General features: G+C 41.3%; 1 protein-coding gene across 5 annotated transcripts in view; it reads left to right on the top strand.

The window, feature by feature from the left end:
• Nucleotides 1-12960, top strand: part of LOC144770775 (phospholipase A2 inhibitor and Ly6/PLAUR domain-containing protein-like) — a 1602193-nt gene that overhangs the window by 1502167 nt on the left and 87066 nt on the right. Inside the window, exon 6 of one of the 5 annotated variants that reach the window (XM_078655534.1) lies at nt 6522-6604. The exons of the other annotated variants lie outside the window; for them this stretch is intronic. Within the exon in view, the coding sequence (XP_078511660.1) occupies nt 6522-6556 (35 nt within the window). The 3' untranslated portion in view covers nt 6557-6604. Of the gene's footprint in view, nt 1-6521; nt 6605-12960 lie in introns of those variants that run through there. 5 annotated transcript variants of the gene reach the window in all.

Genomic DNA, 12960 nt, shown 5'->3' with positions numbered 1-12960 from the left:
TACTTACTATAAAACGCTAAAATGTGACAACTTTTAAAATGGATTAAAGAAAGCTGTACTGAAGTAGCTTTCCAATTGATCACATATCAAGTAGATAACTAAGCAGTCGAAGACAGGGGGGAATACCAAATAACTTGAACAGCATAAGAAAATACATATCCCTAAAAAATTCCTAATACAGTTCGCTATTGAGCAAAAAGAATCTCACATTGCACACCTAAAAGCCTATAACCAATTGAAGTTATTAGTGTCTCGGTGAAATTATCCCACTTAATATGTTGACTTTACCTGTAGTCCAAAATGTCATAGGCCATCACAGTACAATTCCCCATAGATAAATTCTCATGAAATACTTACTTCAGACACTCACATAAAACTCAAATTAGGTAACATATCACACATTGATGCATGTCAATAGTTGGGTAGTGATTCAAGAGCTTGGCCTGATTTTGAGGTACCTGATCGAATACACCAACACATATATTATGGAGCTTACAATATTGATACATCCATGGAAGTATGACATTTATCTTCCTTGCTTCATCATCTTGACAATGAGTAATGCTTTACTGTATGTGTTTCTCTATCACCAATGCTTACACTTTCGTGTCTGTGTATTTACAGTAACTGTATACCGATCACAATTGTTTGTAAACAGAGTGGCTTACACACACATATTTGTGATGAAGTGAGTCCTCCTGTTAATAGGACAGTTTAAACAGGAATTAAACAGTATTTTTGATGCAAAACACCATTTGGGAAATGTTTAGAATCCAAAATGTAGGCACTAATACTGATGTCACTAGTGCTTTAGGCTCACATGCTTTCTCATGTGTGTGTAGAATGCAAACATCCCAACTTGACGTTTGGTATATCCACTGCATCAGAAGTGCAAAGTATGACATGTCACATGTAATAGGCCTACCATCACATAATCCACATTACTTAATGAGCATCACACCTGACACGATATGGCTTGTTTGGTACAACTGTCTTCCAATAAACCTAGCCACATGATGTATATGTGGAGTTTCCGCAGCAACGTGTTTGCTCAGTAAAGTACATTTGTATTGTCATGAATCAAAATTTGCCTAGTCAAGGGTAACGGTAAGTTTCAATTCTATTCAGGACATGGAGGCGAGGATTATGCTTTTCTCTCTTCGCTACTTTAATCAAATACAAAACACAGCAGCCTTGTAAAAGCTCCAACAAAATGCTTACATCCCTAAACACAGAAAAAAGCATTTAAAAGAGAAAAAACCACAGTGCGCTCTGCAACAAACTACAGCTCCCATCAGTCCACTGTAATAGTCCATAGTATTAGTCCTTCCACCCTGTCCACCAAAGGCTAGATAATGAGTCCCTCTTCTGTCTTCCTCCTCTTTCTTCGCTGCTCACGCAGCCAGTTAAGTTGTTTTTTCTTCTCCCGCTCATATTTTCCTAGAAATGTCTTGAGGGGGCTGTTCTTGGTGGGTGGTTAATATGGGGGTTTGCGCTGTGTTTTTTATTGCTGATGATCATTAGACAGTGCACAGTGTTTACAAATTCCTGACATTACTGTCCTATGTAAGGACCACAATATGTGACACTTAACACCAATGACTGCAATTCACTCTGGAACTCAATTCTACATTGTAGCCTATGTGAATAGAAATTAACCAGTTTGAAAGATTCACATTTTTATTTCAGACATTTACCTGTTTCTCTGGTGCCCCCTATAGCTGACCATAGAAGGAAAGGACCTCATCTGCCAGCAGCTCCAGCTCATCTACTGAGAAAGCAGTTGCCGTCTCACATGCTTGACCTGGCATGGTTGCTCCCAGAGGTGACAAACAGCAGCAATAGTGGAGGAGGTCTTGATAGCAGCAGTGTTAGGAAGCAATTAAGCTATTTTTCCAGTGTGCATGTATGCAACATACGCAATCATCAGTGGAGATGAACACAACCATTGGTCTTCTACCGTTACTTTCACCAATGTTAGCTTATGGCTGTGTCCGTCGACTTCTGCTGCCACTATCTGATTCCAAATGTACTGTCATTGAGGTCAGCATTTTGTTAGCTCCAAAGAGTGTGAGAAAGTTTTCCCAATACATACACTGGTTTTAAGTGTTTGTAATTACACAGCCTTGAGGAAGTCGCGGGACAACCTCAAGGTTGCGATGAAACACATATTGGCTGTTGGGAGCAGTTTGGAACATCTACGTAAATTAAACTGAACAGCTAAGAAGAAAGAAAAGAGAGATGTTTTTCTTTACTGTGCATGTTACTACATGGGAAACTTTAACATTTGATAAATGAGTGCTAAGGAGTGCTAATCTTTCTTGTTGGCTAGGCCTGTCCTGGGAAGACTTGTGGTTCTCCCATCCTGTTAGCACCATTACTTGAATGTTGCTTATTTCAAATACCTTGTGTAATTCTTCTATGTGGCGCCATTATATCTATATCTATACCACTGTCCGGGTTTCTGTTATAAGCAGATATAGGAACTCTGGAAGAGTGAGGAGATGACAACCTCTGGAGTACTGCCCATTTCTAGACTTGGCCACCATGGAAGAAAGGGATATCATCAAGAAGCTCAGGCTGAATAGGCAAACCATACTGGATTTATGTCATCAGCTGAAGCCAGATCTTTAGCTTCACAAAAGGAACCAATTGTCAAACTCATGGCAGTACTTAATTTTCTGGCCACAGGTTCTTTCCAATACACTGTGGCAGCATCTGGGGCCATGTCACAACCAGGTTTTTGTGATGTGCTTCGAGATGTTATTTTTGCAATGGTGAGACACATCAATGCTTTTATCCATTTTCCACGCCAGCAGGATTTAGCCAATATGACAGGGGACTTTTACGGTTTGGGTCACATACCCCATGTGGTTGGTGCAATTGCTGGCAACCATATTGCCTTGTTAGAGAACAGGTCTGCCGTAACAGAAACACTTCCATTCAGTCAATGTGTAATTTGTCTGAGAACAGGATTTGTACACCACAAGCATCTGTGCCCCTTTCCCTTGCTCTGCTCATGATTCCTTTGTACTATGGAACATACCCATTTCCCAGACTTTTTGGACTTGAGAGGGCCTGGCTTGTTGGTCCGTACAATCTGTCATGGTATTGGTTGATTAGAGTCAGAAATGGTGTTACATCTTTTTGTTCTGTTTTCTATCTCCGATCTAGGCGACTCAGCTTATCCCAACCGACCCTGGTTGTTGACACAGCTGAGGATTCCAACAATGCCTGTGGAAGTCAACTTCAATCAGGCCCATGGCAGATCACGGCTCGGAGTGAAATGGGCTTTTGGGCTCCTGAAGGCCAGATTTAGCTGTCTGGACAAAACTGGTGGAGCCCTCCTCTTTTCACCTGCTAAGGTGTACCAGATCACCATTTCCTGCTGCATGCTCCACATCACGCTGTGACGGTACATCCTTTACATCACAACGGATGGAAACCCTGAAGAGCCACTGCGTGAAGATCGTTATATGCCAAATGAAGATATTTGTGAAGAGGAAGGAGTTAACTTACGTCGAGATGTCATTGACAACTTTTTCGCATGAGTGTAAGTCTATTTTTACATGTTATGGGGGTCATTAGGATGGCGGATTTCCCGCATACTCCGGGCCGGCGGAAGCCACCGCCGGCCCGGAGTATGCGGGAAATCCGCTGAGGAGGCCTGAAAGACCCACCGCCAAATCAGGATGGCTGGTGGGTCTCCCAATCCGTCCGCCGCTTTTCCGCCGTGGTCGGAAGGCGACCACGGCGGAAAAGCAATAACATGGCTGGCGGTGTCTATCAGACACCGCCAGCCATATTAGGATGCAGGGTGAGTCATGCTTTTCCGCGGCGGCTTTTCCGCCGTGGAAAAGCATACGGACAGTCACTTTGGGGGCCCGTTGCGGGCCCCCTGGGTGAAGGTTAAGTGGGGGGTGCACATGGGGGGTACCTATGGTACCCCCCTGCCCTTGCGTGCACGAAGCGGCAGGCACCGCGCGGTGCCTGCCGCTTTGTGCATGCAAATGCACACCTTTCGTTTTTTGCATTGCGGCGGATGCTGCTTCAAGCAGCATCCGCCGCAATGTAAAACATACAGGATGTGATCGCCAGGGTGGCGGTCACATCCTAATTGCTATGGAGGGACCGCCGCTGCCCATGCGGACGGTCCCTCAAACTCAGGGGTGGCGGACGGACGCAAGTCCGTCCGCCATCCTAATGACCCCCTAAGTCTTTCACCATTTAACCATCTATTGATGTGTTGGTGAGAGCAGTATTTGGTGGTACTTGTTGGGGAAGGGCAAGTTCAGGAAAAATGGGCCAAAGGTGTTTGCTTATCAAAGTGTGAACACATTGACTACTGTCTTTAGTTACATTGTTTTCCATGGATTGTTTTGTGAAACTGTGTTCTTCATAAGTTGCCTTTGTAATGTAGCCAGCATGTTCTGTGTGATAGGTAATGTATGCTTTTTGTATCTGTTTTAGGTTCCTTCGCCATATCAACTTCATTTGGACATTTCAGAGTTGTGATTTTTGCTGGTATATGGTGGTGTTTCTGAGTACAAAATAAACCACTGGGAAAGACAGACACAGACTTTGGATGTTAAAATCTTGTACCAAAGCAACTTGCACTGTGATTGAATGGAAGTTTAGGAAGTAACATTGCACTAAAGCACTATGTATGCCATCATTTGCTCAAAACACATCTGGAAGCGAAGCCAATTAATGACAATCTCCCTTCACATTGCTAAAATGCTCATTGTATGTAGATGTTGATGTGTCACATCATTGTGGGACATACTTCTTGTGGCACACCACTGAAACGTGGTTGTGACATTCCACCAGATACTGGTACCGTGTTTTAGATTTATCCAGTGTCTACAAAATGTTGGGCTGCCATGGTTCTGTCTCTTGGGGTTTTTCAGCTCGAATGTCTTATATAAGGCAGGAGATCTGACTACATCTGGTTACACAAATCAATGATAATTTGCCAATGCATTCATATTGTTTTGGACATATTCCCTTCTTCCTTGTTGGTAACGTCTTGAACTGGAAATGTGCAAAGTGGCATGTATGAATTATTAAGTTAGTGCAAATGTTGACAGACAGGCATTGTTAAAATGGAATGAACATAGTAGTGGAGTATTAATTGGTATGAAATTATTTCGAGTAATGTTTGTGAACTTGAAATAAACATTACCTACTTCATAATCATCTATATTACTACAAAATGTTTTGTAATTCTCGAGTTATGATGGAAGAAAATAAATGCATTGATAGATTTGAATCATAAGACACCAGTGCATGAATTTATGACTTTTACATTTATTGTGCTAAATGTGAAAAAAATTAAAGAGCGTGACCATATCAATTCAATTCAATTAAATTTCAATTGAACATATCAAAAACAAATAAAAAAGTGAAGTAGTCAGTCATGGTGAATGAAACCAGAGATGTGGAGCCAGAGCTGTTTGTAGTTCATTATCCACAATGCAACTGGCATCAGAAAGGCAAATGTGATCAGAAATAGTCCACAGAGTGAATGGTAAGTACACACTGGAGGAAAATAGCTTTGAGGTTTCTTGCTGGTGGAGTCAGAGGTCTTGCCAGCATTACCTCCTGGGGATTTGGATGTTCATCCCCTGTAGTAGAGAGCTACACAGATGCTGGGAGTAGGGGGCCACACTTGGTTCTTCCATTGCCAGGGCCTCCCCTCCTGTGGCCGATGTTGATACTTCAGGTGGTGTTGGATATCAGGAAGGGGTAGATTGTGGTGGAAAACTCCTGCACATCTGGGTATAAATATCCAGCATCACCCCAAAATGGGAGGCCATATTAAAGTGTTGGGCCTTAATCTGCTGGTTGTGCCCCCTCTGCAGTTGCATGACAGGCTTGGTGTGTACCTGGCCTGTCATGTCTTGGGAATAATGGTAGGCTCCCAAGATTTTCGTAATGGTGGTCTGGGTATCAGTGACCCCAGTGGGCTCAGCCTGCTGGCCCACAAAGACCTTCCAATGACCCATACCCCCACTACTGTGCCCATGTCCAATCTGCCTCATCCGACTGGTTCCTGAGCAAGCTGAAGGTAGTGGTGTGGTCTAAGTATCAGCCAGGACTGGGGCAGACTATCGGTCTCACAGTGGGAGGAACACAGGAAGTGGATAATTCAGGTTGCTGAGGTGTTGTGGCTGGGGTGAGAGGTGTTGATGTGTCCGCAGGGACTGTCACTGGAGCCGTCTGACCAGATGTGCCAGGCTCCTCAAGCTCTTGCATATTTTCAGGAGTGCTCTTCTCGCTGACTACTTGACCCTGGGCTGGAGTGGAGATGTCTTCAGTGTCAGAAACATGCCCGTGTGGTCTGACAGTGTGACCTATTGAGAAATGGAGTACATTTGTATTAGTAAAAGTGTGTATTGTACATTTAAATCTTTGGAGACAGACAATGTTGATACCTAGAAGACAGAATAGATAGAGATTATTGTAAGGAGGGCTTCCAATGTAATGGCACATATGCCCCTAACTTCTGTCTCTTTCAGAGAAGTACTGCATGAAATATACAAGAAGTGGTTAGTGGATATACCTACCATCTCCCAAACGTTCAGGCTAACACAGTGTAGAGGTGAGCTTTGCATTTGGCAATACCAAGGGCTTGCTGACTGCAAAAAAGATTTTTTGGATGGATGTTTGGCATTAGTCATCATGTGAACATTGCAGTGTAACATTTGTATGTACCACCTCTATTCACCATTGTGATTTGCATATCTATAGTACACCTGACAATCTCATGACATCATTCAGTACCATTGTTTGAAGAGAATAGGACAACATTCGGGTAAAAAAATATTATTATTATTTATTTTTATTTGTAGAGAGCACGGCTACCCTTCGGGTTTCTTGGTGCTAAGCATAAGCAAGAGGGTCCTAAAGACATCATAATTAAAATAGCAATGTTTTAAAGGTTTGCAGAACTCCATTAGAGAAGTGCATGGACACAAACTATTTTCAGAAGATAAAATTGAATACGGATTGATCAGTATATGACACTTCAGTATTTGTTGAAATATGTTAGTCAGAGAGAATGAGCAACATGACATAGCAATCTGCTTTTGAAAAACAGGAACAGGGCATTGTGGTAGTAATTTCATACACAAGTTCCCAACACGTGGAAAAGGATTAGTTCAAGATGTGCATACATGTGTGCAGTAGAAATGGGCCAGAAACATACTATATGATACACATCTAGAAAATGTCTTGTTTGGTGCTGGAACAGTTACAGGCACCCTACAATCATGTGACATGTAATAAGGATTGACGCCTGTGATTTTAGATGCAACCTAATACATTCACACAAACAATAACAATTATATGTAAGTGATATTCTTTTATTTCAATGTTAAGAAAATATATGCAGGACACATCAGTAACAACTAACTTCTAAGCAAACATTACATTGAGATTGATTGTGAGTCTGTAATTTGTAACTTACCAGACTCCACTCCACGAGGTATTTCTGTCAAGCCATCAGTATGTAGGATCTGCAAGACATTCTCCTGCCAGGGCATGAGTTTCAAAGGGGGCCTGGGTGAACCACCACCAGTCCTTTTGAGGGCCTGGTAATGCGCCCTCCCTCGCAGGTCGTTTCACCTCTTCCTAGTTTCCTCCTGTGTTCGCATGTTGTTAGCTACTGCATTCACTCTGTCAACTATCCTGGTCCACAGTTGCCTTTTCTGTGACAGGAGAGTAATTTGGACTTGGGCTCCAAACAATTATGACTCTACTCTTATGATTTCATCTATTTTTGACTGACAACTCACCCTTAGTGAAATGGGGATTCTTGTGTCCTGACATTGTGCAACTAAATTATATCAAAATAAATGTGAACACTAAGGGGCCACATACGATCTCGGTAGGAAACTCTTACAACTGAATTGGTTCCAGAATTGTTTCCAAACAAATCGGGTTCTGCGAGTCCAACCAAACGAATAGGATGCTTCTGGACATCGTTCGGTCGGATCGCATTGACTTCAATGGGAGGCTGTGTTCCGAACAAGAACACAGGTTCCCATTGCCAAAAGGGGTGGTTGGGCAAAACCTTGCCCCCTGTAGTAGGCACCCCATTGTGCCTGCCACTCTTAGCATGCCTGGGTATGAGGGACCAAGGGTACCCACATGGGCCAAATTCAGAGGGCCCCGGTTGAAAGGGGGCCTGCTATGGGCCCACAAAGTCAGATCCCGACAGCCGATCTGTGTTGGCACAACCTGTTCGGAAAGGCTGTCTTAATCTGACATCCTCATCGGTCAGCTGGAAACACGGTCTGTAGACTAATATGATTCAGTTGGGATATTTGTCCGAATCTTTCGGAAAGGCTGGTTCCGTATCGGATTTGGATGAATCGAATGCCGTTCAGAGCCTTTCCAGATGACATTGTTATTAACCCCTAGGAGTACAAAGTGAAAAGAAGAATGGGCAAGTAACGGAAAATATTTAAAAAAAACTGACAACTGGTTAAAGCTCTGCTGGCAAGTGTTGTAGTGCAGTGAAATGGCAAAGGATCATGGTCTGAAATGGGGCATATTTTATTGTGTGGTATGCAGGTGTTTCTATTTGGCCAATGGGCATCAGAATTGTTCTACCAGCATCCATCCAATAGCCATTGTGATGGTGCATAGTGGAGCCAGTACCATGACGAACTCACTACGCATGGGAACTGTGGCTAGCAGACTGCCAGCACAACTGTGGGATCTTAGTCTGTCGACAGAGAAGTATTTGTCAGCATTGAAGATGGCTGCATTAGCAGCGGTGTTCAGAGATGGCGGCGAGAACCACTCAGTCGACGCAGACCACGTAGTGCCTGCCACAGGTTGCAGGGATATTTACAAAAGTCAATTTTTTCAATGGGAGCTTGTGCTGCGGTTGTTTTCAGCCCGCCAGACAAGCTGCCTTTGAAAAATGTAAGTTTCTGACTTCATAATGTAATTGGGATGGCAGAACTGCCAACCCATGGTTCACCCGACATCGTAATCAGGGTCTTTGTACCATTCCTAAACATTAAACCATAAAGTGAGAAATAACATCATGATACTCAAATAGCAATCCTAAGAAAATGTTTAAATGAATTTTATAATTGAAAAATTACAATTTTAAATTGTAAAACAAAATAAATTATGAAAATATTTCTATAATTTCAAACAATGTATTTTTTTGATTAAAATATTTTGCTTAACATATGTCTGAATACCTAACTTTATTAAAGGTTTTGTTATATATATTTTTAATTAATATTAAAAAAAATTGCATATCTTTAAAACTGTTAACTTAACATTAAATTTAAAATATACATTTTAAAGGAAATCTGTTCACCTTCATCCCTTAAAAAAACTAATATCCAGCAACAATTATATATATATTTTTTAAAATAGGTTTTATTTGTCAACGATTGGATGATACATGATACCAACAAATAAATCAAAAAAGTATCTATACTAAATGTAAACCAATATCAAACATAGTATCACGAGTGGAGGGAATGAAGAAAAAACAAATAAAAATAGATAACAAAAAAGGGGGGAAATAAAGCACAAAGTAGTATTAAACATATAATTATTGGACCCCACTTAAATGGATACCCTGGTACTTCTAGGGATTTATCTAAAACCAAGACCCCCATATTGCATTACATTAAGCAACTGAGCGGATGCCTCTGACTTGGCCAATGCCTGTTCCATATCATATGTTTGTCGAACAAGAAACCACCCATCCATCACATTTTGTGAATCCATTCTCGGGCAATAGTCAACCTTGATCAAACTAACAAAATAGTTAATAAACCATTGCTTTTAGATCCAACACTACTACCACCCAGCATAATTTCTCCTACTGTCAGAGGCATTTCCAGCCCCAATTTCTGATGAAGGACATTCTGGACATCCTGCCAAAATATTCTTAGCTCTGGGCATGTTACAAACATAAGTTTAATATCTGCCTTATACAGATCGCATCTTGGGCACTTCTTCCTATCTGTAATTATATTATTAGCCGTCCACTTAGCTATTATCTCCGGAGTATAATAAGAGAGACATATCGATCGATGTTGTTGCAATCTCAGTAGAATGCATCACTTCTTTAATAGTACGAAGTGCTTGTGTTATGGTGCTAGCCCCTATGGGGATCTCCAATACCTGACTGCATTGATTAGCCAAATTTTCACAATCATCTACTCTATAACTGTCCAAACATTTATACACCATACTGATCATAGACTTTACTACTTCATCGTGAATGAAGTCCCAGACCTCAGAACCAGTTATATTAGTCAACTTCAAGTGCCTTGAAAAGTAATCTGGGATCTGATCAAATTTTAGCAGCGTATGATTTGCCAATTTGTAAATGATCTGTAGTCTCTCAAAATAAATAATACCATTATAATCAAAAAGGTCACCCAAGCATCCTACTCCCAACCTGGCCCAAATTTACCCCACCCAGTCGTGAAATAGGCCCCGTAAAGCAGGGTGAGAATAGAGAGGAAATTTGTCATGATATCAAGATATGAGACAAGAATTGGTAGTGGTGTTTCCCACAATGGGAAAAACCGCACTATCACTTATCGATTTATTTAAAAAGATTCAAATGGGCTTAGAATATGATCTGACACCTTTAGTTAAGGCGGAGTGCTACACAGACCACTGTCACCCACTACCAAGAGTGACTCTTATCAATCAAAAAGGTCGGTAAATCAAGACATGAACAATAGGGTCAAAGGGAGCACAATCCTAAACATATTCACAACTCAAAGTTAACGAGTTGTGAATATAAAGTGGTCGACATAAGCGTTATCATGGGGACCTGAACACGTATACCGAGCCATTCTACCGCTTTACAATGAACTACATACTTTTAGATTCTCTCCGATGCCACGCACTTACTAGGGATCGTCTACGCATTGGGTGGACTTCGACCACTGTATATTAACAACTCGTTAACTTTGAGTGTCCATGATGGAACTGTCCCGCTGAAAAACATAGCTTCTACTTTATACTTTTTTATATTGAAGATTATTGTACAGTGTCCATCACTTATATGATATAGGTTCAAGACAAGACTTCTTATACTCAGATTTACTACCTGTTTATCTAGCCTTGAAAAAGTCATGGTACGGATTGGATGTACCGACGAAACAGGTGTTGGCTGCTCTTGTTTACTGTTTTGATTATCTTCTATGAAGCCTTGTGAATATATGGATAAATGAACACACATTGACTACAATTGATTGTGTACCTTATCTGAAAAAGAAGACTTAGTGATATTTTCAATTGGACTCTGGTAAACTTAATTGCTGTCTTAAAAATAAATTTTTGTGATCACTTATCACTTACCCTACATATGTTTAGGATTGTGCTCCCTTTGACCCTATTGTTCATGTCATGATATGAAGATATATTACCCTTATGCAAGATCGCCCGCCAAATAAATATGCTGTCCCAAGCAGTCTTGAATTTGACTCTTTTAAAATAATTTGGATTCATTATTCTATACAGAAACATTTTGCTCTCTTCCCCCAACATAAATGTATGAAAAAATAAGGTGCTTGCAGGATTAATCAGGCTACGAAAGCGGCCAAAAAAGGCTGAAGACAAAAACATCTTAAAATCCAGTAGCTCCAATCCTCCTTGACCAAACGGTAACTTAATCGTTCTATCGCTCGTCTAGATTTCCTATATCCCCATATAAAGCTGCCTATTACTCCTTCTAGTGGTTTGAAGAAGGAATTGGGAACTCCTAGTGGGAATGAATGAAAAATATATAAAAACGTAGGCAAAATTTTCATTTTAATTATATTAATGCGGCCTATAATGCCAAGCGGTAGCTTATGCCAATTTTTAAGAGATTTAGCTGTGTCGTTCAGCATCTCCTCATAATTCAAGGGAATAATTTCCTCTATTTGTGCTGAAAGTCGCACCCCCAAGTAGGTAACGACTGGGTAAACACCCCGTATGCAGTCTAGCAGTTTATGATTTATTAAAATTTGGGTCTTATTAATATTTAATTTATACCCTGAGATCAAACCAAACCCAGTAACCGCCTCTGTTATTTCCCCTAATGCTCGCCCTGGGTCTGTAGAAAATACCGCCAAGTCGTCCACATATGCGAGGACCTTTAAGGAGGTTTTTCCATTACTAAAAGCACTGATTTGGGGATTATTTTGTAAGGCACAAATGAATGGCTCTATATATAGGGCAAATAATAGGGGTGAAAGAGGGCACCCCTGACGCGTACCTCAAAACCGAAAATGCAGATGACAATAAGTCTGAATATGCCAATTTAGCCCTGGGCTTGTCATATAAGGCCTGTACCCACTTCTTAAATCGGCTCCTAATCCCAAAAGCAACAATTACAGCCCAGAGAAACTCCCACCCCACTCGGTCAAACGCATTCTCAGCATCTAATTGCATCATTATTTTAGCCACAGCAACACCTGTCAATGCCGTATTTACATGATTACTAGTGTCTCTATTTTGAATAAACCCATGTTGTTGAGGAGAAACCAGGCTATGCATCACAGGGGCAAGCCGATTTTTCTGTACTTTTGCAAAAATCTTGGCATCAGTATTTATAAGCGAGATTGGTCTGCATGACCCACATTCCTCCGCTGGTTTATCCTTTTTAAGGAAGAAAACAATTTGTGTCATATTCCAAGAATCAGGCACTTGCCCTCTAACACCGATAGACCCTATCATCTGAATAAAGGGCAGCCTCAAATCATCCTTAAAGATTTTATAGAATTGTAGGGGTACAGAATCTTCCCCCGCTGCCTTGCCCGATGGTAAAGCCCTAATTGCCATCTCTATCTCCTCCCACAGTATCTCTGCATCCAAAGGCTCAATCAATCAATCAATCAATCATGCCATTTGTATAGCGCACTACTCACCCGGGAGGGTCTCAAGGCGCTTGGGGGGAGGGGTATGCTACTGCTTGAA

The sequence above is a fragment of the Lissotriton helveticus genome, chromosome 7, assembly GCF_964261635.1.
Source record: "Lissotriton helveticus chromosome 7, aLisHel1.1, whole genome shotgun sequence".
Taxonomy (NCBI): Eukaryota; Metazoa; Chordata; class Amphibia; order Caudata; family Salamandridae; genus Lissotriton; species Lissotriton helveticus.
Note: the sequence above shows the minus strand (reverse complement) of the source record. Positions and strands in the feature narration are given on the sequence as shown.